This window comes from Centropristis striata, chromosome 11, assembly GCF_030273125.1.
Source record: "Centropristis striata isolate RG_2023a ecotype Rhode Island chromosome 11, C.striata_1.0, whole genome shotgun sequence".
NCBI lineage: Eukaryota > Metazoa > Chordata > Actinopteri > Perciformes > Serranidae > Centropristis > Centropristis striata.
The window spans coordinates 29,677,455-29,705,226 of NC_081527.1; the positions used below are offsets into that span (position 1 = coordinate 29,677,455).

Below are 27,772 nucleotides of genomic sequence, written 5' to 3' on the forward strand. Positions count from 1 at the left end.
GATCTTCATTTTGTCAAAGCCTCACATCAGCATCCAGCACAGGACTCCCCAGTGGGTTTTTATGTTGGGCGAACAAACATTCACATTTATCCTTCTGGCATAAACCTTCAATACAAACAGCAACTAGAGAGGATAAAGATGGGACAGAGCAGCTACTGCTTGTTCTTTCTTTTAGTCTCTCAGAGGTCATTTTGATCCTGTCTATGAATCCAGTAAAAACTTTCCTGTTTGTTTACTTTGTGTCCCGTGTCCCGAGCTTAAAAATGGCAGCATGGAAGCTTGTCAGTAACAGGGAAGAGATTAAGCAACGCTCCCTATTGTGTCGGTTAGACTGAGGTAATCCTCAGATTTCAATGGACTAAAGGAGAAGCTCACATCCCCTCTGATAAAAACAACACAGGCACTATAAACATTTCTCACCAATACCTTAATACAATGATAACAATAACAATAAAATAATATGATTTCAACCCAAAAAGAAAACTCATATATCCAGTCTGGTCTTACCGTCTCTCCTGTTGAGTTTGGCGAAGCCGGGTGCGTGACTGCTGGACAGCTGGGACGAGCTTCTGAAGGACGACGGCGGCAGATTGGACACCAACGCGCTGTCACACACTTCTGTTAACCAATGACAAAGCAGAAAAAAGCACACTTAGCTACACTGTGTCTTTAAAACTGTTCAACATGCTTGAATGTTCTAAGGACCTTTTCTTTGTGGTTTTGCGGCCCCTGTTGACAACAGCGGAAGTGTTTCCACTGCCTTGTGTCGTAAAGAGGACAGTCTGCCCTGCTCAGTTCTAGTTTTGGGTCTCCCATGCCTCCTTCCCTCTCACAGTCCCAGCAATACAGCACTGACCTCTGAAAGCGTGGTTCATAAATTCTGAATTTAATGAATTTTGTTTTTATTCAAGTTTTACACAACATTCCAACATTTTGGGGAATTTAGTTGTACTTCGTTTAGTTGGGTTTTTTTACAAGGTAGAATCTTTAGAGAGTTAGAAGCATCTCACTCCAAACCATTCATTAATGTCAGTGTAAACTAGAGGTGGGGGGAAAAAATGAATACAGCATAGTATCGTAGCATAGTATTTTGCATGGCCGGCTGGCTGGCTAGCCGTCAGTATAAAGCGGGCTCACGTTTAGGAATATACTGGAGATACTGGCATGATATGAAACTAGAAGGCATAACAGAAGTTTTGGCACCATGTGCCATGTCTGGAAGTTGTCGAAATAATGCTGCAAAGTTAGGCTTTTTTATGTGTCATTCAAAAAAAGCTTAAAGCTTAAAGTTGAGGAAAGTTTGAGAAAATGCTGCAGTTGTTGTCATCCATACATGTTTGATATCAGTTCAGTTCAGTTTGACTGAATACTTTGTTGGTCAATGTGTTGGGTTTGACTCTTTTTGAGGAGAAATAGAAGGCTGAAGTGAGAAAAATTGACAAAACAATTTTTGATTGAATTTAATTTTGTGGACACAAAATGCAGTTAAACAGTTGAATCGCAATATACTGTATCGCAGTACTCACCATATCGTAAAATGCTTAAAATCACAATAATATTGTATCGGGACTCAAGTCAAATCGTATCATGGGGCCGCTGAGGTAAACTCATCTGCAGCAATATTAGATGCTTAGAGTGACAGACGTATAGGGTGGACAAGAAGGGATGTGGATGGATCAAGCAAACCCAGCTGACTTGAAATAAGAACACTGACTCCATCAGTGTCCTTATTTCAAGTCAACCTGAGTGCATCCAGTAGTTATGCGTGGAAGTAGTTTTCAACCCCAACCCTGATCTTTTACATTTTCCTTAGTCAAGTGTTCTCTGTGAAGACTGAAGTTTATTTTAAATAGCCAAAATGAATGAAATTAGAGAAAAATACTAGACCATCCCTGAAACGTTCAAAACTCTCGTGATCAGATTGAAAAGATACCTTCCTCTGTATCAGATGCCGAGGGCTGTGACAAAGCTCTCTCAAATAAATCTCTAATTACTTGAAGCAAACAGCTTAATGAAGCTAAAGTTAAAAAAAAACAACATTTAACGTGACTCACAGGGTCAAATAACATCAATTATATATCATACAATCTAACTGTGTTGGTAGACAAACTAAAGCATTCATTATTAGTCAAATTACATTCAAATCATTGTGAGAGTCTATTCATTGTTTGGCCTCTGTTTAAGTGCTTTTGCTTTAAACAAGGTTTAATAAGGAAAGTGAGACCTTCAAACATGCTACCTTTTAACTACAGTATGTTTTACACATTTCACAGCAGCATCCACTCATCGTTCCGAAGTGAAAGAGACAAAGCTCAGTGATTCAGCTCTTAGAATGGAATACCAACAGTAAGAGGGAAACAGGAGCATCACATGTTTTAGCCTCCGATAAAGTGGAGTTTTATCACTGAGCTGCAGGTTTAATGTCAGCTAAATGAAAACAGGCCTTTGACATCATGCTCCAGTCTCTCAGTAGTTCACAGTAGCAGGAATGTCTCCTCTCGTAACACGAGTAAAAACATTTTTCTGGTTCAAAATCATAAAAGTAGATGGAATGAAGCGTCTAAATGTGAAAAACTCAACAGAGAGCAGAGGTCAACAGTAAAAACCATGCTGAGGATATCACAGTGTCAGACGCAGAAGATTATTATTATTATTATTATTATTATTATTATTATTATCATCCATCTCTTAGACTGAGAGAAAAATATTGAATTTTTCAAACCAGAGGTGAAAATGAGGTAATTGTAATTTATAAAATAATTCATAAGATAACGTGATACACAGATAAGCTACAATCTACAATCTAATGTCATTTAGAAGACGCCTTTATCCAAAGTGACGAGTTAATACAACACAAGCAAAGAGGAAGTCAAGAAACAACGCGTGAATAAGTGCCATGGATTAAATTGAGTCTTATTAGGACGTAAGTGCTTTTAGGATGTAAGTGCTTTTACTGTAAGTAGTGTGTGAGGACAGTGCGAATAGTTGGGTTTTTTTTTTTTCATTTGTTCCATTGTTATGTGTGTCAATTACGTGTGATGGAAGCAGAATCAAAATGTTTTCACAGCTGTTAATATCAGCACATGAGTGGCAGAGTGGAGTCTAATCACTGAGAAGCAGCTTTAATGTTCCCCAGGTGGAAACAGGTCTTTCAGCTGTAATGACACCATATTAGATGAATGAACAGTGTAATAATGTGGATGAATGAATGTTGTAATCACATCGTGTTGTGGAGATGAATGACGTCCTGACTGGCTCATTAAAGGCTGGATCCTGATGGAGACGAATCAGTGTTGTCAGAGGAAACCTTCACATGTTTCACACTTTAATGCTTTATGGATGACCGGTTGCAATAAAAACGTCAAATATTATTCCCCAACATAATGTTATTGTTAATTGGGCTTGTTCTTATTCATTTATATAAATGAATGCAAGATGTTTGCTGGGGATGTGATGCTGCAGATTAAACTGGAGCTATAAAACACTATTGTTTTTTTTAGGAGAAAAACACAGAAATACATACAGATTCATGAACATGATCTCAGTAAATATTCACAGCTCTCCTCTCGAGCTCCAAACTGTGAGCTAAAGCCAAACTAACGCTGCCTCCATCCAAAGCCTCTCCGTTAATGGATGTTGTTCTCCACCGCTGAGATAAGAGCCAATTACTATGATTCACACTGCGGTCCGATCCCGGCCCACAACTCAAACAACAAGGCTTTAGCTTCGATTACTCTGTCAACATTAGTGTACTTCATCTCAACAGCACAAGGTCTTCATCTGCCTCTCGATACCCACAACGACCTAATGATTTCCCACCTCAAAAGAGACAAACACTACATTTGTAGGGCCACATTTGAATCACATACAAGACAAGTAAGACAGATGTCACTGCAGCATTGGATATTGTTCTTGCTGAACTGAGATACCTTGGGGCATGTCACTTTTGTTATTATATGCACCTTTCTATTTTGCACAAAACAAACAAACAAAAACAAAATTGCTGCACTATTTGGTATGTTTGTTTCAGCATTTTTGCTACATCCGCAGCCTGATCAATTTAGTTTAAATTAAGATTGTAAAAATGACTCAAATTTGACATGGTAATAGTTGGGGACCATTCTGATGGGGACACAAGAGGGCTTATGGGTGTTAAAATGTGAATTCGAGCTAACTTTTCAGTACAAATTTCAAAACTCTACAACCCAAAACAGTCATAGTCAGGGTCACCTGAAGGACATTTATGTTTTACATTTAATATCTAATTCATGAGAGTTTAAAAATGAGGACATAAGCTGACCATCCCTGCACAGTAATACAGAGAGGGGAACTAATTATGATCGTAATTAGGATAATTTCAAATCCACTGTGCTTCTCAGCAAACCTAATATGGCAACTGTTTTGTTATGTTGTCACATATAATCAAGACTTAAATACACGGTGTGTACATGATGTAAAGTTAACTGTTATAGTCTTTGGAGCAAGGTAACAAGGTATTTAAAGCACTGACAGAGCACATTGAAAAAGTACTCAAGTGAACATAGTGGAGGATTTAGCAGCAAATGGGTCAGATATTTTTTTCAGGAAATTGATTATTGGCCAGAAGTTAACAACTTTATAAGGAAATAATATAAGTTACTTTTTATTTCTGCTTCCTAAAGTGAAAAAGAAAATCTGTTAATGCAAAACAAATTCATTCATATGAAAACTTTTACAGTCCAGCTGCTTGAAAACATGAGAAAGCCTGCAGCTTGGCCTCAGTGACTCTGTAGCTCTGAGTAGTTTCTCTTTGATAATGACGAAATTAACTGGTTTTGACTGAGTCTGAACTCAATTAAGGAAGGTTTGTTATAGCAGTTATGAAGAAACGTGATGTCATTTTAATCATTCTACTATAGTAATGGAGTGATTTTGCAATTCATACATATTTAATTGGACTGTTTTAAATGCAGTGTAGCTACTTAACAGTCATCAGAAAGCCTCCAGCTCTTTGGTCCTCTGATAGTCTTTATCCCTGCAGGCTTTGACCTGACAGACACTTGTTACTGTGGGTGGCGGAGGAGCCCTCAGCGTGAAAAGCAGGTGAATTACAGTAGTCTGAAGAGGTGAAATGAGAGGGACGGCTCTCCAATGCCGAGTGCTGTAATCCCTGAGGAGATAATGTGTGGTGAGAGCACAGCCTCGCCGAGGTAACGCTCAACACAGAGAGAAAGAGAGCGGAGCAGTTTAAAAAAACACCGGGCTGGTTTTCCTCAGCTGAGCTTTGGCATTTAAGAGCCGACGTCCCTGACATTGTGACCAGTGGAGCACAAACACAGACAGCTCGGAGGAAAATGGAGCTAAATGTTGAATACCTGCTGGACTCTGCAGCCACTGAACCTCGACACTGACCCTGGCTGTGTTGGACAGAGAGCTTTCCTGAATATTAAAACCACTGCACCTTCATTCTCCGCACAAACTTCTCCAAAAAACAAACACGCCCTCTTTCTCGAGGGTAGAAAAAACACATTTCCTCTGACATTTATATCATAGGCATCCAGGTTAACAGCAGAATAAACAACCATTCCTAAACAACTGACAGATAGATATTACTTTTTACTTAAAGACAAGAACACAAGCAAGGCAACAAGCAAATAATATGAAAACATAAAAGCTATCCTGGGAAGAGATGATTTTTCAATTTATAAAAGATTACAGGGAGCGACTGTCTGATCTGTACTGAATTGCAGAATAACAGCATTAACTGATCTAATAGTGGCCCATAAGAAAAGACTTTCAGCCTCAGGTGAAACAATAAAAGAAGTGAAGTTGCACAAAACTCGACCACGAAGGGCAGGAAACCATATGTTGAATTTGAGTGATGGGAAATATCTTTTCATTTCAATCAAATATCATCCTGGACACCCATCACTCACCCTCTGGCCCATTCATCCATCCATACTTTGTGAAGCTTTTTATTTTGCTGAAATGACAAATGGTGAGTTTGACAGCAGGTGAAAAAGCCTGAAACGATTCTTTAAATATCTCTGGAGGTTTGGGGCCTTCAATCAACACTGACGTGGCAGACTAAAACCAGAGACAGAGAGAGAGACCAGTCACCTGCATTGTCCACTTCTTTACTGTTTTGCTGAATATTAAAGTGCCCACTGAGTCCATGACAGAGCTGGAGACCCTGAATACCGATGAGCTCCATCCATCACCTCCACAAACAGCAGCGAACAGAAGGTCCCGCACTTCAGAGCTCTATAGTCCCCACAAATCCAGAGTTCAGTGCCTCTCACTTCTTGTTTGGTCATTCAGAGCGTGTAGCAGTAAGCAGGATAATGAGGCTCCAGCGACGCTTGTTTTTGCTCCAGAGCACTAACAATCATCCCAGAGCCGAAAACGTCAATGTTCATTTTACTAATCTGCACAACTTCTACCTCCAGGTTGACCTGAAGGGGTTCAAGTCTGCTCTTCCCTGGATATATGCCAAAAAAGCATTTAAAGCAGAATAAAGTGAGATACTTTATCTGGCTTGTGGAAGTTAACCAGATTTTCAAAACCAACCAGAACAACAAACTGTTTAAAAACACTTCAGACAAAACATACATTTCACCATATGACAGTCCCAAACATGACTAATACAACACGGTACATGCAAATGCATAGAATTATTGGGATATTAATATCATTTAGCCTAAAATGACTAAAATCTACTGCAGCTTTACTTTATCTGAGATCTTCTATTTAGCTGAATTATTGAGATAAAAAGCAATTTACAGCTATAGTAAAATAAATATGATAGCTTTAGATACACAAGAAATTACGATATGTACAGTATGGATATGGATAATAAGTATGTAGAACTTTAAGGTTTCATAGGTACTCCATATTTAGATGTATTGAAACACATCAGTCAGTTGTGATGGAAGTTTTTTTTTTGCATCCTATACCGAAAATTAAAGACTTTTTTATATTAAAAATAAATAACCTGTTATTTATTCACACCTTAGTGTAAGAATGGCTAAGCTGTAGTGAGAAAAAGAAGCTAGTGATTTAATATTTTATAGCTCTGACCAAACCTGACATTCCTATTGTTAATACAACAAAAGCAAAGAGCAGTTTTAATGATTCAAATGTTCTTTTTTTTCTGGTAAGTATAAAAAACAGCATTTTTCCTGAAGAATCCAAATTAAGTACCGTGGCATGTTATTGTAATAAATTCTCACTAATCACCACCACCTACTGTATTAAAGAGTGTAGATGCTGAGCTTGTTAAGTGAATTAAAGCAATTAGGCTTCGCATTATCGGCCAATTATTTATTGATATATATATCGTGCATTCCTAAGACATTGACTACAGGCACCAACAGAAGATAAAAAAGACAATATCTGTCATTTTAGAATATACTGAAAAGTAACCTGTTCAGTCATTTATAGCATGGGAACATGTTGGAGAACATGACAGTCTATATTTGACATATTTCACAAAGGAAAACCACATCATAGCCTACAGGAAAACTGTCAAATTTCACTGGATAGGAAGCAGAAAAAATCACAAAAAGTCTCAGGCATCATATCATGCATTATTGTAAACCTCAAAATATAAGATAAGCAGTTATAATTTTTAGTTTTCTTTTTTTTAGCCTAACATCCCACAGTGCTTTGAAGAACTAGTTTTCTGCCGCTCTTTCTCTCAACAGGCACCTTAGTTTGTAAAAACTGTCAGACAGCTTCAAAACTGAGCAGCTCAGCACTTTCCACTTCTCACTATAACAACAAGAGAAATGTTTGTTCCTCATCTCCATGTCTTCACCCAGCTGTCAAACACACTCCTGCTGCATAATGTTGATTCCTTCTGGCCTTCGACTCCTTATCCAGACAGAAAATACCAGATAATAAGCCCATTATGTACGGCACAATCTGTATGTGAAAGAATACGGCCCACACATACATATTCATATAAACAGCTTAATGCATACACCACTCTGTACCAACCTACTGCTGCCTCTCAAAGGATGGAACAATCATCGTCCTCACTGAGGCTCTGAGCACTGATGTGGGTGGCAATGTGGGAGACAGACATCCACCAAATGAAGTGATCAAAAAACAGCGACGAGCCACATCACCGCAGCGTTTAACATCTTTAAACTGCCAGGTTTAACGCGCATAAATCAGACAGAGATTTGAAACAAGACTTGCACCAGCTCCAAACATTCATGGTGAATTGTAAAACCAGATTCATGCAGATGGAGAGGGAAGGCTGCAGGCTACATCACTCGTTCTAATAGCTCCAGGAGGAGATGTGTATAATAAAATAATTACTAATTCACCGGCTGCACTAAGTAAATAATTTGAATATATTTGCCTCTAAATGTCTCTTAATAGAGAGTAGTAAGGCAACAAGTCTCCTCCGAAAGAAAAAAGGCTGGCACAAAATGTAATTCTGTTCTGTCATTCAAATAAAATACACAGCACAAGGATATTCAAATCATCCAAGCACCTCGGCAAATCTAATTTATTTCAAAAATGAAACACTGAATTGGACAGTGGGGATTCATAAAATTGAAAACTCTGCATTGCACCAGCAGAAAGGCTTTATACTACAAACTATTTTTATGCAAATGAGTGTTGGAGCAGCACAGTACCTTTTGTCTTTTTAAATAGGGTCCGTAGGCAATCCACTGCTTAAACGTATAAGTGCAACGTTACGGATGAGCAATGCATCATTATAATGCTTATTGTGTGGCGTGAGACTAGATACAGTGCTGTCTGGTATTTGAGTTATCATATGACAACTGTTGTGATCCTTTCCTGAAGTCATCTCTCATATTATAAATTTGACTAAAAGGTGCTCTCACACCTGACTTGTTCAGTGCAAGTTCTGGTACATTTGCCAAGTTGGCTGTGTATTATTCAAGCACTGGTGCCAAACAAACTCCTGCACAAAGATCTGCAATCTGAGGACAAGGAGGGGGACCTCTGTCTACAGAGAGGGATAATTGTTTCTGGGGTGAAGGCATAACAGAAGAAATATAAGATTGTCTGATATTACTTTAACATGAATTTTAACTCTAAACTGGGGACTGTCAAGCAAGCCATTCATTATGGTATGCTAGATAATGTTATAACTATGGCACCATTTACACACTAAATGTATTTCCTGTTAATAAGTCATGAAGTTAAACATTGCTGTTTTTTAGACGTGTTACAGACTCACATGTGCTTCAGTTATAACATCGGGCAGCGTCCACGTTTAGCTTGTTTCGACGACTTTTTTTCTCCATTAAAAAAAAACTTTAAGTGGTTTGTATGGCAGACACAGGTTGTTTGTGGAAGACTTTCAAAACTTTACTTAAGTACAAAAGTATTAGCATCAAAATGTACTTAAAGTATCAAAAGTAAAAGTACTTGTTATGGTAAATGGACCTGCACTTATATATCGCTTTTCTAGTCGCTTTGCGACCACTCAAAGCGCTTTACACTACAGACTGCGCTCATTCACCCTACCCTAAACGGTGCCACCTGCCACCATTGGGAATTCATTCACACACTGATGAACACAGCATCGGGAGCAATTTTAGGGTTCAATATCTTGCTCAAGGATACTTTGGCTGCGACGGTCAGGGATCGAACCACCAACACTTCGGTTGGGGGCCAACCAACTCAACCACAGCCTAATCATTTTAAACTGATAATGTTTCTCAGAGTAAAAATTACTGTAAGTATAGTACCTGCATACATTTACTTGGTTACATTCCACCACTGGCTGTTTGCCTGAAAATATTACATTTGTTGGTGAATAAAAGAACGAAGGAAGTGAAAAATGCTACAACTGTGCCGACTCTCCACTTTGTATCTGCTGCGCTGGCCCAATTCATCAACACAAGCCAATACTGCACTTCTTTACCTCGTTTACTCAAAGGCTCTGCAGATACATCACTAAACCACAGTTGTGGGCAAAAAGAAGATATCTAACCAAGAGATATTGTTAAGCTGAGGTGAAAAATGTCTCCACTAACCTGCGGCCAGCTGCAACCACTGGGACAGCCAAGCTATGAAGATCACACCCGAGACAACCCCTTTAAACCTTCACTATAACAGCTGGTCTACAGAGAGCACTGCACTGACACTGCAATAACACACATTTTATATCAGCTTCAGAAGAGTGAAATTGGATGTCGTGACCAAAGGCTCTCTCCCTGTGTGTGTGTGTGTGTGTGTGTGTGTGTGTGTGTGTGTGTGTTCAGCCTCTTTACACCTTCACTAAACCACAACAGTAGCCGCAGTCACAGCATCTACTTAGTTTCATTTTACAGCCGCCCTCCCTCAGGAGACATTAGATGATAAGTGCTCTTTACAGAAAAAAACTTCTCTGCGGATAATTTGATGTTCTCCATCTTCTCCTGCCTATCAAACACTCAGAGCTCAGCTCTCCTGAGGCTGGAAACACAAAGGCTACCAAGACTTCTTTTACTAACTAAGAGGAGTTTCTGTCCTTTACTAGACGTTGTGGAGACGAGCGTGATGCAGGACTTTGACACTGGGCTGTAAATTTTCACAGGACAGTGTAATTGGGGATAAGCTGTGAGAAAAGTCATGACAGACACCAATTAGGGCACCAGTCAGAAATATGGGATATGGTGGAGAATATCTCCTGTCATAGCTTGTTGGTCATACTTCTCTGAACAGATTGTTCTTGAAAAATCTGACGGAATAGAAACTTTAGTACAAAGAGATTACAATTTAAAAACACTGAATCGACCAGGCTGGAGGGTGCTTTCAGCTCACAGGATAATAAAAGAAGAAGAACACAACTTTTACACCAGATAACTGAGAAAACTGATAGACCACTTCACACCAAAGAGACTCTTCCCTTCCTGTCAGAAAGATGCTGCTGCTGGTTTAGGAGCAGAGGACTGTAGGTGGCATTGCTCCAGAACAGAATTACACACATTTGTTCTCCGTCTGTCTTGAATTTAATCTTTTTCCTGAAGCTTGAAGTATTTTATCTCCGAGTTGATAATGCACTTCACAGAAACTTAATTTCTCTGCTGTTTGTTTCTCCGGGTTACAATTTATCACGCTGTAGCGATATGACCGGTCGGGACCTGTAAAGTTCCTGCAGCTACTCTCTGCTCCCAAGGAACAGCTGCAGATTGCTCTGAGAGTCCAAATGTTTATAGCTTCAATATATAACAAATGCAGTGTCTGAAATCACTAATTTTCTAAATACTGAACACTAAGGTTGTCATGATTTTAGAATTTTAAACTTTGATTCATTATTAAAAAAAACGGTACTTGATTTTGTTTTGATACCAAGGCAAAAGAAAGAAAAAAAAGTCTTACGCACACAACATAGAATCATTTTTTTGGTATTCTTTTCTTCTTATTAACAACCTGCAGTGCTGGCAATGAAAAAGGTCACTGAATGCATACCAACACACAGTTGATTCTCTTCCCTGTCGTTTAATTTTTGCAGCCTCGGGTTGAAAACATGATGGTAGATTAGTGTTTTTAATGGCTTCTGTACTTTTCATATAATCAGATCTGCAGATTGTAACATTTCAAATGTGGTATTGAAAAAGTTGTAGAATAGAATGGACTAGAATTGAAAGTCTTCAGTGTTATTTTACAGTGTACAATGAAATAAGCAGCGCTACTCCTGGTCAATGCTAGGGTTTGGCGGTATCTGTTTTTTTCATTCCGTCACAACTTTTCCCAGATTTCACCGGAATGACGGCATTTGTCTTTTTGTTTAAATGTAATATTTATTTAAAAAATCATAAAAATACTTAATAGGTGCAAATATATTAGTAGAATACATACATGCAATGAATATTGGACAAAAATGATGTTCAAACAATAAAGCTATACTGTATAGAGTGTAATTTTGCTCTACAATAGGAAAGCTTATTTCACTATATGTGTTTGTTGCACTTGTATGAATGTTATTACATTTCTAGTATGATTGTAATTACTGCTCATTATTTAGACTGAGGGAACTGTCAAGAGAAAGCAGTGTGCATGCCAGTCAACACATACTTGAATTGTTTTCTAACGGGACTTTAAACTAGTGTGATGGCTTTAGTAGTTGAAATTTGTAAGACTGTGTCTGGAGCATCCCTTATGTTTATATCCTCATCAAGCACATATTCAAGTAATCAGATTCATTCAATGTTCCTTTAAACGGAAGCTCATTTCATCATTATTATTTAAAGGTTAGTGTGCTGACACTGACACGAACAAGGACAGATTCAACCAATAGCGTGAAGCTGTTCCTTACACTTTCACTTTTTTTTGGTGAGGCATTAATATTTATACCAGCGCAGCCTTGCAGAAAGTCAGTCCTCTTGGGGCTGAACATGAACACACACACTCAGCCACGCTTAAAAGCAAGCAGGGGTGAAATTGTAGAGGCAGTTGAGAATGTCACAGCAGGGAAACAGACAGGGAAAACTATTAGCTACTCTTCCTCAATCCTCCTCTCTCCCTAATCCTCCTCTTACTCTCCCTCCTGTTTTCTTTTCACTCTATATTCAGCCTTCTTCACCGCTCTCCTCTCTTGCTCACTTCTGTCCCTGTCTACATTCCTCACTGTCCTTCATACCTCCAACTCTCCCTGTCACCCTCCTCCTCTGCCTCCCGCTTCGACTTATGAAGTCAAATCATCACAAAGATGTGAGGCGGTGCATCCAGAGAGCAGATGGCCCCTACACACACACAGCAAAGTCACTGAGGGATAAAATGGGAAAGGCAGTAGAAAATGTCACTGCAGTTTTGAGAAACACAGAGGGAATATTACTACCAGACAGCCTGCAGACTCTGACCCCTAAACTTTATCCTCTCATACTTTATATTGCTCCTCCTGCTTCTCTCCCACACTGTCCACACTCCTCCTTGTTTTCACCTTAGTGCTTAGCTCTGATTAAACTCTTGTCTTGTTGTGTTGAAATTCAGCCTCACCCTTCCTTCTTTAATGGCTACTTACTCAGCTCGGTCCTCCTCTCTAATACAAACTGACCGGCCCTGCTTCTTCTCATCAGCAGTGCCACAGAGCAGCAGTCTGCAGAGCGGTGGACATGCAGAATTGACTTAATAAAAAACATGCAACAGATACAACGTCAGAGTGTGATAAGCAAGTATTTCACTGTATAAAGAAGGCAACAACGAGACTGAGCTGTGGCGGATGAGAGGATGTAGATGCTTACTGAAGGACATGCATTGTGCTGATGAAAACAATGAAGCATTTTCTGCATGTGCAAAATGTTAAGGATAAAAAGCTGTGAATTTCAGGGCTTATGGTGATGGTTGTAACATCCAACCTGCACTTTGAGGGTCACACAAGGTGATCAGATGCTAATAAGAAAAAGCCAATTTAAGCCAATTTAATCTGCCCAAATCCACAGAGAACGTGCACAAAGATCTGTGTGTTTAAAGGCGTAATGTGTAAGATACGGACAGATTTTTAGTTTAAAACTTTTTTTTAAATAGGCTCACATTACAAACAGAATATTAAGAAGTAACAGTTGTGGTGTTATGTCAAAGACGTCTATGGATTGTATTGCAGAGGTATCTACTGAAATGTGCATTCTAATCTAATCAATTCTAGTCCCTGCATGTCTTGTCTTGTTATATCACTTGTATCAAGTGGTGCTAGTGAGTCACTGTAGCGTCGAGTCGGCCCTCAGAGAGGACAGAAAAGTAGAGCTGCTCTGCTGCACTGCCAGAAGTACAACAGTTTACAGCATACCTATCTGACCTATCTGACCTATCTGACCTATCTGAACTGAGATTCTGTGTTTAAGGAGTGTCTGCTGTGGTGGAAATTAGGCACATCTCCACCAGTGGACATATTTTCACCATCGCATGATATATACCATCATATTGCTCCACCCTAAGGGACGGAGGTATTTGGAAATGTCTGTCTTTAAATACCTTTGCAACCAAGGTCAGTCATTTTTAGCTTCAAAACCTGTTTAATAGGCCTGAACAACTCTCACTCTCCAAGAGTCACCTTTAATGTTGACTGTACTTCTGAACCTTAGTAACTCTCAGGAAACGGCACAATTGGGTAAGTGAAGGCCAATTTGACATTCATACCCACTTCATGCAGTGATTGGCCAGGTTGTGTAGAGGTCAGAAAGGAGCCAGGTTTGAAGTTTCTCTCAAGCTCTCTCTATTTTCATTCTTGACACAATCATTTCTGTCAGTTCTCTGTGGACAACCGAGCATTATCTAGTCTTCCAGGAGAGTCTGTCTGAATATGTGAGTCATTATACCCATATTCAAACAGTGTCCTGTCTCCCCCTTCACTCCATTTACCTTACAAATATCACACCTATAATGCAGATGCAGCCTTCTAAATGGACACTTGCCATGGTTTACATATATCATAACATCTATGAAATACTTAACAATGCATACAGGCTTTCTAGCTGACAATTTGATATGAGCTTTGCTGAACACATTCTAGCTCCCCATAGATCATCCTTTGAAATAATATGTTGAGTTTGCACCAACTGCAGCAAAGGCTTTACTTTCTAAGGACAATGTGTCTCGTCAAAGGCTGTAATAGAGACTGAAAGAGCACGATGACCTTGGTAACTAATGCAGTTACAGCTGGTAAGTTTAATGTCCACAGTAAAATATCCAATTACGACAGTCGTAACTAATGTATCCGCTGGTGCAAATAGAGTTGTAAGTATAAAATCCATTTGTTGTTATAGTCTGCTGTCTCGGAGTGACGCACTACCATGACCTCAGCAGATGAAATCTGATATTTGAGGCGACAGCGAGTCATCTTCAGTGACGAAAGCTGCATTTGATAAATGGCCTCATTTTTGGGAGACAGACTCCTTCTGGGGACGGCCTTAAACAAATACAAGAGTCCAGCAGGTCCCAGTATCAAATGGATGGACTGCAGTCCTCTGTCAGCGCCTCACTTAACTACCTGTTCCTGGGTTAATAAATCCAGATTCATGACTGGTGACTCCACATCCGTTCTGTAACCTTGACTTCATCAGGTCCATTCATGGCTCCACTTTGCCTGCACACAATTTCCATAAATGACACTAAAGAAGAAATATGAAGGAGATTTATCCTCCGCTACTTTCCCTTTTCCTCATCCTGGCTCTTGCTGATGCCGCCTTCTCATGAATCATAAAAGGACTAGGAGGACTGCTGGGAAGTTTGCCAAATTTACTCCACATTGCAATGGCTTTGTTCTTCTCAGTGCAAACAAGCAGTTCACTGAAAAGCAATAAATTACCACGAGACAAGCCCACACCTGAAATAAGCACCAGTTCGCACTCTCCATCCTCAGCAATTTCTTTACCAGATTAATCCTGGAACAGATGAGGGATACTTCATGACCTCAGAGATTTAATCAAGCACTCCTAATATTCCCCTGGAGCCCCCACAGTTTAAATAACCAACTCTTTAAGGCAATGAATAGCCTTCAATGGTTGAGTAATAACAAATCCCTGAATTGGCCATTCAGCCTCCAGGATCTCAATAATTTACTGTAACTCATATTAAATCCGTCCACAGCCCGCAGCGGCTGAATAATCAAACCATTCCTTCAACACAGGGCATGTAAATAACCAAACATTGCCAATCTTATAGCCTAATTAGCTGAGACACTGGTCATCAAGTTCAAGGCAAAGGAAATATGATTACCTGTCCATCATGTCACTATCCATAAATCATGAATGTATTTCACCTGACTGACTCACAAACAGCTTTTTAAATTTGACTTTCAGGCTAGACTCAAAAAGTAAACTGACTTCAAAGTTTTCATTTCAGTAGTAGTAAATTTAAAACTTGAGGCAGGACTGGGAACGTAGTGACTCAGAGGAACAAGTGAGTCAACATTATTTAAACGCCTGGAGATGAGGGCGAAAATGCAAATCAGCATACAGACACACAGTGGGAGTGTAGTGGAATTATCTGTCATTAGGCTGGGATTAAAGTCATTTAGTGTTTTTCAGATTATCTGTCATTAGGGTATGATTATAGCACACACTCCAGTGGCTCTAAATCTGCTCAGAGGGAAGATAAAAACCTCAAGAAGACTGATGAGGCTGAGAGAGAAAGAGAATGCATACTTGAAGATGACGACTGGGAAAATGCATTTTTTTGACGGATATTGTGATTGCTCTCTAAACTGTAATTATATTCTTCAAAATCAACTACAGGTCCAATATATGACTCAAGAATCATGAATATATTCAGGAAAAAAACATACAGTTTCTTTCTTTTAAGACCCAGACTACATCTAGGTTTTGACTTTACTGACTTTAGTTTTAGAGCAAAAGTGCGATTACTTTACTTTGCATCACAGACAAAAAACATTTTTTTAAGTGTAAAAAAGTTGTTATTAAATTGTGATATTTTCCCCTTATCCCAGAAAAATAATGGGGGACCAGACCATTCTCCAGTGCTGACACAGCACTGTGGAGATAGGTCTACTGTATATGCAGACGCTTTAGTGCAGCAACTTTCTGAATTTATAGTGTTTTATCGCTGCTGTTAAAGAGTTCATATTTCACTGTTCAGTTTTTATTTGTCACACATAATATGAGTATTTTAGCAGATAAACTAAATACAAAGTCTGGGATGAGAAGCACCTCCACTTACAGAAGTGATTTAGGCCTTGCTACTAAGACACTGAATTATTGTGAGTGAAGAAACACAAATATGAAACCTCTCAGGACTTATTTTAGCGCCTTCAATTCACTCTGATAAACAGCCTCAGCCAGACCTTGCCCCGGGCACTGGAAACAAATGAAATGTGGAGAGAAAAGTCAGCGTGGACGATTATTAAGTGAATGATGTACTATAGGTGGGCTCTTTGGGGAATAAATAGCTGAAGGACAACTTATTGGTTTCAGGGAGCTGTGTTTGGGTTTTCGTTATGGCTTTTAAATGGCAGATTCTCCTCCGGGTAGAAACGCTTTTCCATGAAGGTGATATGGATTTAATTTAGCTCTTTGGAGCTTATAATGAATATACTTTCCATTCATCTGTCCACTCAAACCTTTAACTGTAATTTACTTTCTTAAATGTAAATTGCTTGTCTATTTATTTGTCCCTCTTTGAAGAGGTCACTGTTAATCTGCTAAGTATTGATTTAGCCGCAGTTCAGTAAAATAATAATCATCAATCTTGTATTTATGTAATCAGGCACTCATCTTCAGTGTGAAGTACAACCCTGAGTCCAAAAAGGTTTGGCCGCTTTGTAAAAAGTAAGCACGACAGAATGCAACCACCTTCTTATACTCTTTGACATATAGTTTATTCAATTGAAACCTATACAAAGACAATATTTAATGTTTACCTTATCAACTTCATGGACTTTTGTATCTGCTTCTTCTGAATTTGGCACAGTTGGGTGTTAAGAACATTCCACAGGTAAACATGTTATTGGTAACAGGTGATTGTATCATGAATGGGTTTTAAGGGAGGCATCCTTAAAAGGTCAAGTTGTTTACAAGGATGGGGCAAAAAAACTGCACGGGCAAATACAAATATGAAAACACTTTTAGAAAAACATTTCTCAACAACATTTCTCTTTCTATTCAAAGATAGAAAGAAAAGATCTCTGTATCAAAGGGGCAAGACCGAATACCAACACTGGATACCTGTGACCTTTGATCCCTCAGACGGCACTGCATCATATAAAGGACATCACTACATGGTCTTTGGAACACTTCAGAAAACCATTGACAGTTTGTCCCTGCATCTTCAAATGCAAATTCAGACTCCACCATTGAATCCATGTCTCAACAACATCCAGAAACACTGTCAGCTTGTGTGCATCTGAGATAGATTGACTCAAAGTGGAAAAGTGTGCTGAGGTCTGACGAGTCCACATTTCAGTTGTTTTTTGGAAATTATGAACATCATGTCCTCCGGGCTAACGAGGAAATGGACCACCCAGATTGTTACCTGCACAAAGTTCAAAGCCAGCATCTGTGATGGTATGGGGGCTGTTAGTGCCCATGGCTTCATGGGTAATTTGCACATCTGTGAAGGCACCGTAAGTGCTCAAATGTACATAGAGGTTTTGGAGCAACATATGCTGCTGCCAAATAACGTCTTTTCAATGGACATCCCTTATTATTTCAGCAAGATATCCCAAGGCATATGCATGTGTTGCAACACCACAGCTCCACAGAAAAAGAGTACAGGTACTTGACTGGCCTGTCTGCAGTCCAGACCGGTCTCCCATTGAAAATGTGTGGTGCATTATGAAGCGCAATATACAATAACGGAGACCCCCCAGACTGTTGAGCAAAATAAGTTGTTTATCAAGCAAGAATAGAAAAAGAATTTCACTTTCAAAACTACAAAAATAGGTCTCCTAAGTTACTTAACGCCTATTTAGTGTTGTAATAAGAAAAGCTGATGTAACACAGTGGTATTATAGCAACTTTTTTGGAACGTGTTGCTGGCATCAAGTGTATATTTACAGTAAATAATACAGTTTTTCAGTTTGAACATTAAATATATTGTATTTGTACAGTCTTTAATTGGATATATGTCAAAAATTGTTGCGTGTGTACCATCTTTTTGGAATTGATGTTGTATTCTCTGGGATTTGTGACTATTATATTTTGTGTGTTTTGTTTTTCCTTTCCCAGTTGCAATGATCCATTTCCCTCACAAGGGGACATTTAATTTCCTCTCATCTTCTCATCCTTGCTTTCGTTCTCACAGGGAGCACACAAGTCTTCTCCTTATCGATCCAGCCCTGAATCCTCTTCTGTCAATAACGACTGAAGTTTCTGTGTACATCTGTTTAATGAAATCACCTCAGGAGTACTCACAAACCATACATGCGTAAGAGTAACCTCATTGTGTAATTCTAATTAAAATTTGATAGCATGATAACAGCTATAGATGTGCATCACTGTGAGGATCGATGGACTGAATTAATTGTTTCCTGAGCGTTTTATTCTGTTTTCTCCTGGGTGCTGATTGTTGCACATCATGCAGAAGTGATTATACAGCTTCGCATTTGATTATGCGGCTAAAAAGTGGGAGCTTCAGAGGAGTGTTGGCTTCACACACACACCTCTTTCACCTATTGTTGAATCAGGAAGAGGACCTCCTAGTCCCCCCCATGTCACCAGTGGCTCCACCAACTGGCAAAAGTCCACATGGACAGCCAGCGCTGCAGCAAAAGAGTCAGGACATAGACCTCAGCTGCATTGTTTTGGAAATGAAAACAAATTTCTTGAAACTGTTTTACCATGACTTTACAGGAGGAGTTCAGTACAACTCTATGCAACTGGATGAGACCAAAGATATATTTTTTCCACTTGTAATACCACAGAGTATATCAACGAGACTAAAACATTGCTAAATTCGATAAAAGTAAATGTAAAATGCATAGGCGATTCACATAAATGATGGTTCAAAAACAGCAACAATCACAGTTAATTAGAAGTTTAGCTCCTCACAATTAAACAGCAAGAGCTTCTTTCAAGAGTCTTAATTTTGCACCAGTGTTCTGCAATCACATACAGAGAAATTCATCATAGAAGACGTGGGAGACCAATTTTGCACCCAAAAGCCTTATTATAATTTGAACAACCAGAAGCAGCCCGCTGTGACATTGTTCTTTCTCTCTCTACAACTCTACAACTTTTTCCCTACTGGAAGCTCATTACTTCACAATCACTCCATCCACCTACATGGTATATATACCGCACACCAGAGAACACACTACGGAGACAGACTTAGAGGCATACTAGGAAAATTATTTTAAGTGACATTAAGGTCAACACTTCACTGATGGATTACATGAGACAGCAAGAACTCTAAGATTTTTTTTTTTCTTTCTAATCTTTAAAGTGACAGTCCACCCCAAAATAAAAAGTAGATATTTTATCTTACCTTTAGGACTATTTATCAATTCTAGATTGTTTCCCTGTGTGCTGTCAATAGAGATGTCTGCCGTATCTCCTATATATTACAATTATCTGGCAGTCTTTGTGGTGTTCAAAGTACCAAAAGAAAAACTAAAAAAACTCAACAGCAATGTCTCTTTCCAGTAATTTGCAGTTTCATATAGCAACTATAGTTCTTACATGAGCAGCGGGTAGGCAAAGCGGACACCACATTTAGAATTGCTAAATAAGGGAGGAAGAGTAGAACTGCTTCTAGCCTCTTCTCAAAGTTTTCACTTTACTTTTTCTGTGGGAAAACCCTGTTAAATAAATTAGGAATCATTGCAGAGTATTTTTACAAACATTAAATGTGTCAGAAGGGGGATTTATTTTGTTGAGACTTGATTTTAAGGCATGTGTGGTCAAAAATACAAGGAGAAAGTAATGCCAGAAAAAGTGAAACTGTTTTTATCCAATGAAAGGTGCACTTTCATGACGCAACTAAAAAATAAGGCTTGCATTACAACAAGTCTCTAGGCTGACATGTTTGGAGCATACCTCGTTAATATATTCAAAAGCAGCTGAAATCCAAAGGGTTGAGAGCGAACTAATCAAAGAATCAGGAGGATTGCTGAGTGCATCTGAGGAATTCCACAGGCTAACAATACAGCAAAGCTAATTAAATCCAGTAATTAATACAGACATAGAGTCAGGGTATTGCAGTGCTCGGAGGAACCTGTGAAATAAATCCGAACAAAACAACTTATAAGACAGCAAAACTTTCTGAGGGCACAATTAGAGACACACAATAAACAGTAAAGAAAGAAGAAACAATCATCTCTAGTGAGAGAAACCTCTAATGGTGTTATCATTGTTATTCAGGGAAGGTCTGCAAAAGACTTCTCTTCAGATCCATTTTAATTCAATCCAACAATTTCAACCTTATAATACAAAATCTTTAACTGCCAGTGTATAATCTTATATATTTAAAATGTACACTGAGAGTAGTTGGGTGAAGAGGTTATGTTTTTAACAAACATTTATATTGTGAGCTGGAGTAATGCAGGACTTAAAATGGATTTAATTCAGTTTCCTCAAAAAAGGCCTCAGAAGGTCTTAAATTGTGTCTCTTGCCAGCTGTAAGTAATGTTTCTTATAAAATGACTTCATCATAGAGTATCTGATTGCAAGATGTTAGGAGACATGACACACCAATAAGTGCTATGGATTTATTATAAGACATCTATGATATTTTGCTGCTTAGTGTCACTTTATCTTTTATCAAGGGCCAGGTTGTATTCATTTAGAGAATTATTCCTTCAGGAATTATTATTGAGTGTGCTTGTAAGAGCACACTATATACTATCCACCGGGGTTCTTGCTATTATTCTCCCGTTACCAGAGTTTTGGTTGCAAATACACTAAAAAGGTATCAAATCGACCAACTCGGCCATGACAATTGTGCTATGACTTTTCTTAGGGGGTTGGCATTACTCGGCAAAAACACACCAAAAAATCCCCCCAAAGTTACCTTGTGGCGAGGCTAGAGTGGATGACATCATAGGTGGAGTGCAGAGGGAGAGAAAAATTTGTCAAAAAATACATTGGAAACTGCGCTCGAGGGCACAAATGCCACTCTACAGAAATAATTTATAGAAACAGGAAAATTTGTCTTGTCACTCACATTTGTTTGCTAAAGCTGTAAGAGTTATAGTTTGGGTTAGGACGCACAGATGATCCACCAACACACACCCACAGTCTTATAGACCGCCATGTTAAAAAGGTAGGAACATTTCTGGAGGAAAGCAGAGGTACTAGTTTCTTCTGATCGCTCTAAAAAAACAATTTCTTCATTTTTCTTCATAAAACACATATGAAGACGTTCAGGAAGAACTCAGGATGCTCAGAGTGAAGTCAGTTCAATGATAGGAGCTACGGTTTGGCCAACAATGTTTTCTGTTCGAGGGGCACTTTAAGCTGTTTTTTTCTCTCCCTCAGTGGCGTCAAACGTCACAGGAGCAGCTGCGGTTGCTGCTCTGCTCTGATTGGTGGCCAACACCTGGCCCTGGTTGCGGTTGGCTACCAGAGCCCTATCAAGGCCTTTCTTGGAGGAAATGCAGCATATTTCTTATACCCACAATATTAATAAGCAAACTGTCAATGGTCAACATTTTCAACAGCCTATTTGTTCTCTCATATGAACACACACATGTTGAAAGCTAGATCTGTCACAGACCTAAGCAACGGTAGAGATAACACACTGTAAACTACTCGGCAGTCTCAATAATGTATGGGTGAGAGTCATGGGCCAGAGTCAAGCACACTCTCATTTCTTTAGAAATGAAGAAACAATGCATGAACTCTTAACCTGACAATGAGTTATGACCACAATGTGCTTTCTGGAAATGTCTTATATTTCTCACAAAGCATATTTACCACAACAACTGAACAGGCATGCACAACATCCAGAACATCACCCAGCCGTCCTATTATTTATAACAAAGCATTTATTTTAAGACACTTAATATATGTTACCTATAGAAATTGGAAAAATAAACCAATATAAGAACCAAACTACTAAAAGCACAAGAAACATTTGCATTTTTGAACTTCTAAGGAATCATTTTGTGAATTTTCCTCAGAGTAAACAAGTGTAGAGAATACCCTTTCTTCACCTTTCTCCTTGAACACCTAAACTAACCTGCAGCTCAAATGAGTAAAACAGCAAATCCCTGTTTCTGGCAGCACAAAGGCATATTTTTGTTTACGTTTTAGTCATTTGGCTGCCAGTCTCTGAGCTGCTAAACACACAGTGACTCTTTCATGTTGTAATATTGGAAGGCGATTAAACGCAGAGTGACTTTACAGCCCTGCAGGGTGGCTTGTTTCACACACAGACTTCCTTGAATCTCATCCCTCATGGCTCGCTCACTCACTGCTCTGCCTAACAAGTCATCAGAGCGCCATCTGTGGCTGTGAGAGTTTGTATTTCTACTTTGTTGTCATTTAGCACCACCTCCATAATGAACAGTGCGTGCAGGCGGGGGAAGGAGATGTGAAGCTCAGTCTTAAACCTGCAGCCTGGATACCTCCACCTCTGCAGTCCTAACTTATTATGCTGCAGTGGTTTATGGTCCATGCATGATGAGTGTGCCGCTGTGTCAGGCCAGGCAAGATTTACAGATAGACAGATACAGAGAAGAAAGAAAATGCCCAAGGTAAAGACAAACCAAAACTAAAGAGGAGAAATAAGGAGAGACATCAGAACACATTTACTGCAATGAACTGCACCAAAAGAGCCAATATCAGCCTTAAATTAAATATTCAATATTGAACATTCAGTGTTCATTCAGATTAAGTGAGAACTAACTAAAAAAACAGAGCAGAGAATTTGAATGTTGCAAATTTAAATGTTTGAATTGTTCATTTTACATATTTCCTAAACTGTTAAACACATGGTTGAAGGCATTTTTCTGTAATTACATAGTTGTGATGGGAAAGCTATTAGAGGCAATAAAACAGTTCTGTATCGGTCTGGACTTGACTGTTGACTTTTAGTGTCTAATTATGCTCCTGCAGATATACTCACGAATGTCTCTGCACAACTACACAATGAGGAGTGTTGTGGGTATCAATATGCACACCTCTCAAACTGAGACTGCCCTCCCAGGAGGAACAACAGCTGCAAGTGCCCCAGAACAACATATGTTTACATTCAAGTGATAAAGCCCTCATGTGGCCAAACTAATCATGACAGGCGTAAAGGAGGAAAGTCCCCTGTTTGTTTCCCATCTCCAACTGACAGTCAATATTGGTAACCATGACCTATCAATAAGGCAGAAAGATCAGAAAATGCTAAAGACAAATAATTCCTTTTGTCGTGTTATTTGAATGACCTGTTGCCTGATTCCCAATAACGCATCATGAAGAACGGTGCATTAGGGTTGGGCGATGTCTACCAAATTGGCATATGAGGATATCCACAGTGAAACATCACGATGGACGATGATATTGTCAGTGCAAGTCATCCAAATTGAATCATATCATATGGGTCCAAATCCACTGCAGGGGCTGTATCCAATATTAAGAATCATCATCATCTTAATAATTATTTCACCAGAAATGAGTATATTACATAGATGGTAAAATATAATGTTTGAATTACTTTGAATGAATTTTCTTCTACTTTCTACAGCGACTATGCACCCTCATTTCCGCTTATGAAATCAGGCTGTGCGCCATTCAGTAAATCAGAATAGTTACTTTCAACACTTAATAAATGCCACCGCAATGACACACAGGTGTAGGTGCGGATGGGGGGGCGGGGCTTTTAAATCATGATGCTGGGCCCAGTGGTCGATGACTGTCACTGCGATGGACGATGGAATTGTCCATCAGCCCAACCCTACTGTGCATCGAGCAAGCAGTTTGCTTAACTCAACTCCTGTGCAGAGGCAGTTATGAAACAGAAAAAATAATGTATGAAGTTATGCAAATGTCTCCAAATGAGACATGCAGTCCTCAACCAGAAGTATCAAAAAGTAGCTTCTCATTCCTTGTCAGATTAATGATCTTGTGCACTAAATCTTACAGTCAATATTTGCTCAAATAGTTAATTCCAACTGTTTTTTATTTACATTGGCTAATTAGACCTTGCTAGCATTGTTGCAGATGCTGGGGTGGTCTGCATCATCAGATGAGCTCATAAATCCACCCACCTTCAAAAACCTGCAGAGCCCTAAAATAAACTGCCTCAACTAGACCTTCTCATTCAGGAGAAAGTTTTGTTTGATATACAAATACTAAAGATCCAATACTAAAGATAATACTGGCAGCTATATTGAACAGTATCGCAAAAATATTCCCAAACCCTATCAGCTGAAACCAAATATAAATACCTTCAGATGAAACTTACAGTGCAAGACGGAAGTGAGCAGCAGGAGAGAGAATACATGCAGAGAGAGAGAGAGATTATGGGATGTGGACATAAAACAGGGAGAAAAAAATATATAGGTAGAGAGAGTAGAAAGGAAGGAGGAGAATGAATAAAGAGGAAGACTTTTAGGAGAGAGTGACACAGCAGCAGCAGGAGGGCAGAGATCCAGGTAGAAGAGAGGGGAGACAAGGATAGCGCGTGTGAAGAGAAATAAAGACAAATGTCTCAGGAGGATAAAGGAGGAAAGAAGCTAACAGGAAACAAAAGGAAGAGTAAGACGAGTCAGAAAGGAGAGGACTCTGTCAGAAACAGCAGGAGGGAAAATCTGATATTTTGGTGAGACTGTAGATGATTTTTTCATGGAGGAAGAACAGAGGAAAGACAGAAGAGGAACAGTGCTCTAACTGAATATATTGTCATATACACTCCTCTCTCCTCCTCATTCTTCTCTTTCCTTCCTTCATCTTTCTGACTGTGGAGGACCAAGCTGTCTCTCTCATTGTCTCAGTCAAGTCAAGTCAAGTCAAGTCAATTTTATTTATATAGCCCAGAATCACAAATCACATCTGCCTCAAAGGGCTTTACAGACTGTATATGGCACGACACCCTCAGTATCTTACAGCTGTAACTGCTGTTACATCAAACTGTAGCAGGAAGATAAAAAAAATATTTTTTGTCTGAATATGGAGCCTTGCTAAAGTTAAATACATGCACTCCTTAATACTTTAATATCCAGTTTTACCCTTTTTTTTTCATTTTAAGTATAAAGAAGGTTGGGAAATCACACTATTAGACAGTAATACATACACTGAGATAAGTATTTAAACATGTTTTATGGCTAAACTATCCTGTCAATTGGAAATATTTTTCATGCATCATTTTATACATGTTTCCTCAAAGGTTAAGCCTCACATATTTGGCATTTGTAGAAACTTTGGGAACTTCAAGCTCTGTCGGGTTTGAGCAAAAAAAAAAAAAAAAAAGAGGTGAAAAGACAATACAGCTGGGTGAGATGAGAGATTAGGAAAAAGGAAAATTTAAGATGAAGAAGTAGTTAGAGAGAAGCGAGCAAGGATTGGGAGAAGGATGGAAATAGTATTCTTCACAGATTTACATAATGTATAATAGCAAAGCTAGGAAACAGGCAAACATTTGATTAAATAGAGAAAAGAAATGAGGGCAAGTGATCACTGTGTCGTGGAAAGGAAACTAAGACAGCGGAGGGATGTAGGACTTTTTTTCTGCCATCTGTTTCGATTACATAGAGACATACATCATTGCCCTCTCTCTCCTCCCTTCGTCCTGTTTCTCTCCTCTTGGATTTCCCTCCCTTCTCTCTCTCTCTCTCTCTCTCTCTCTCTCTCTCTCTCTCTCTGTCCTCCTCCTCCTCTCTCAGGAAGAAATGCAAAACAGCAACGCCCCACTTCAAATTCACACACTGACACAGCTTCGGACCTGGAAACTGCTGGATCATGTTGATGTCAAACATGACTTAATGGCACAATAAAGGGGGGAAATAATTACATTGCCACATAACATTAATCACAGACTCAAACCAGCAACCTCTCAGTCTCAAACCCACCTCCCCACCTGCATACAAGCTTTTCCTCTCACACACCTTCACACTCAGGCTGCTCTCTGGAGTGTGTGAGCACAAGCGTGGCTCAGTCCCAGGATGCTCATCATGCTGCACTGAGCACCAAATTAACCAAAAAGAAAACAGATAACCTTGTTTTATGCACACGGTGGATGAACTCTGCCTTCTAATAGTGGCAATAATGCATCTTTCAGCCAAAGGAGGATTAAAACACACAGCTGAGACCTTTCACTGCAAAACATTCAGCTCAGCACTGTGAATCAGAAACCTTTCTTTATGCAGCAGCAGCTTCCTCAAATGCAAGGAGGAATTATGATCTCAGTACTTTCTTAAAATAAATCAATCAATCAAGGTAAGGACGTTGCATAAAAGTTAAAAAAATAAAATAAATATGCAGAAGACACGTTCTGCTTTAACAGTACAGCACGAAAAGCTGTTTTTCATTGTTAAACAGATCCAGTTGTCATAAATACACCAAAATTAAATCATTGTTCCCATCAAACCGCCCTAATCTGCTTATTTCTCATTCAAACCGAGCGCTGATGCGCAACCGATACGCGTAAAACCGCTTTCAAAAAACAGAGAGCTCTGCACTTTTTCCGGATTTATATAGTTTAACAGCTCGATGTTATTGCATCCATACATCACATGGCTTTTATTTGTCCAGGCGGTATGACAGAGAAATACATCCCACATTTAAAGCCGCCCCTCCGGGTCTGCGCTTCCCGGACTCCCTGCGTCTCCTCCGGGGAAAGTAAAAGAAAAGCGCACAGCCTGCTCACCTTCTCCGGTTGTCCCGTACGAGCTGCAGAGAAGCAGAGCGACCTGAGCGATATTCCAAACGACTCTTTTAGTCCCAAGATCCATGATGAAGAAGCGGCGGGAAGGCTGCAGTGAAGCCCGGCGGCTGCTGGAGGAGAGAGACGGCCAACCTCTCCTCTCCAGCTCCAAGAGAGATCTCCTCAACCCCGACTGAGGGAAGAGAGGAGGGGAGGAGAGAGAGAGGGAGAGGGAGAGAGAGGTGGTTTTACTATGTGGTCACAACTTCAGTGCGCCTCCTCCTCTTCCGAAAGCCCTCTCTTTAGTCCCTGTGCTGAATAGAAACGGTTTCCGAGACTCCTTTCAAAGCCAAACTGGGTCCTTTAGTTCTATACATGCTGACAAATAAGGAGCTATTGGTCCCCTTTTACCGAGCCAAAGGGACAATAAATCCGGCCAGGCATGCTGCCGGCCACAGCTCCATGGTCTGGCACTAATATGCGCATAATGCACAATTAGCTAATTCAACCTTTGCTGTACCTATACTCGAACTTTTACTGTAAATTATCTGTGAATCGTATTCCCCTTTCCGACAAAGTG

At 39.4% G+C, this 27,772-nt stretch overlaps 1 protein-coding gene across 2 annotated transcripts in view; it reads right to left on the reverse strand.

Annotated features, from left to right (window-relative positions):
* The window catches only part of LOC131980086 (contactin-associated protein-like 4), a 112,497-nt gene extending 84,934 nt beyond the window's left edge, over nucleotides 1-27,563 (reverse strand). For both annotated transcript variants that reach the window (XM_059344246.1, XM_059344245.1), the window contains exons 1-2: nucleotides 27,196-27,563; nucleotides 508-618 (exon numbers count right to left, since the gene is read on the reverse strand). In XM_059344246.1, coding sequence (XP_059200229.1) covers nucleotides 508-618; nucleotides 27,196-27,280 — 196 coding nt within the window. In that variant the 5' untranslated portion in view covers nucleotides 27,281-27,563. The remainder of the gene's footprint in view (nucleotides 1-507; nucleotides 619-27,195) is intronic.
* Between the last annotated feature and the right edge of the window lie 209 nt (nucleotides 27,564-27,772).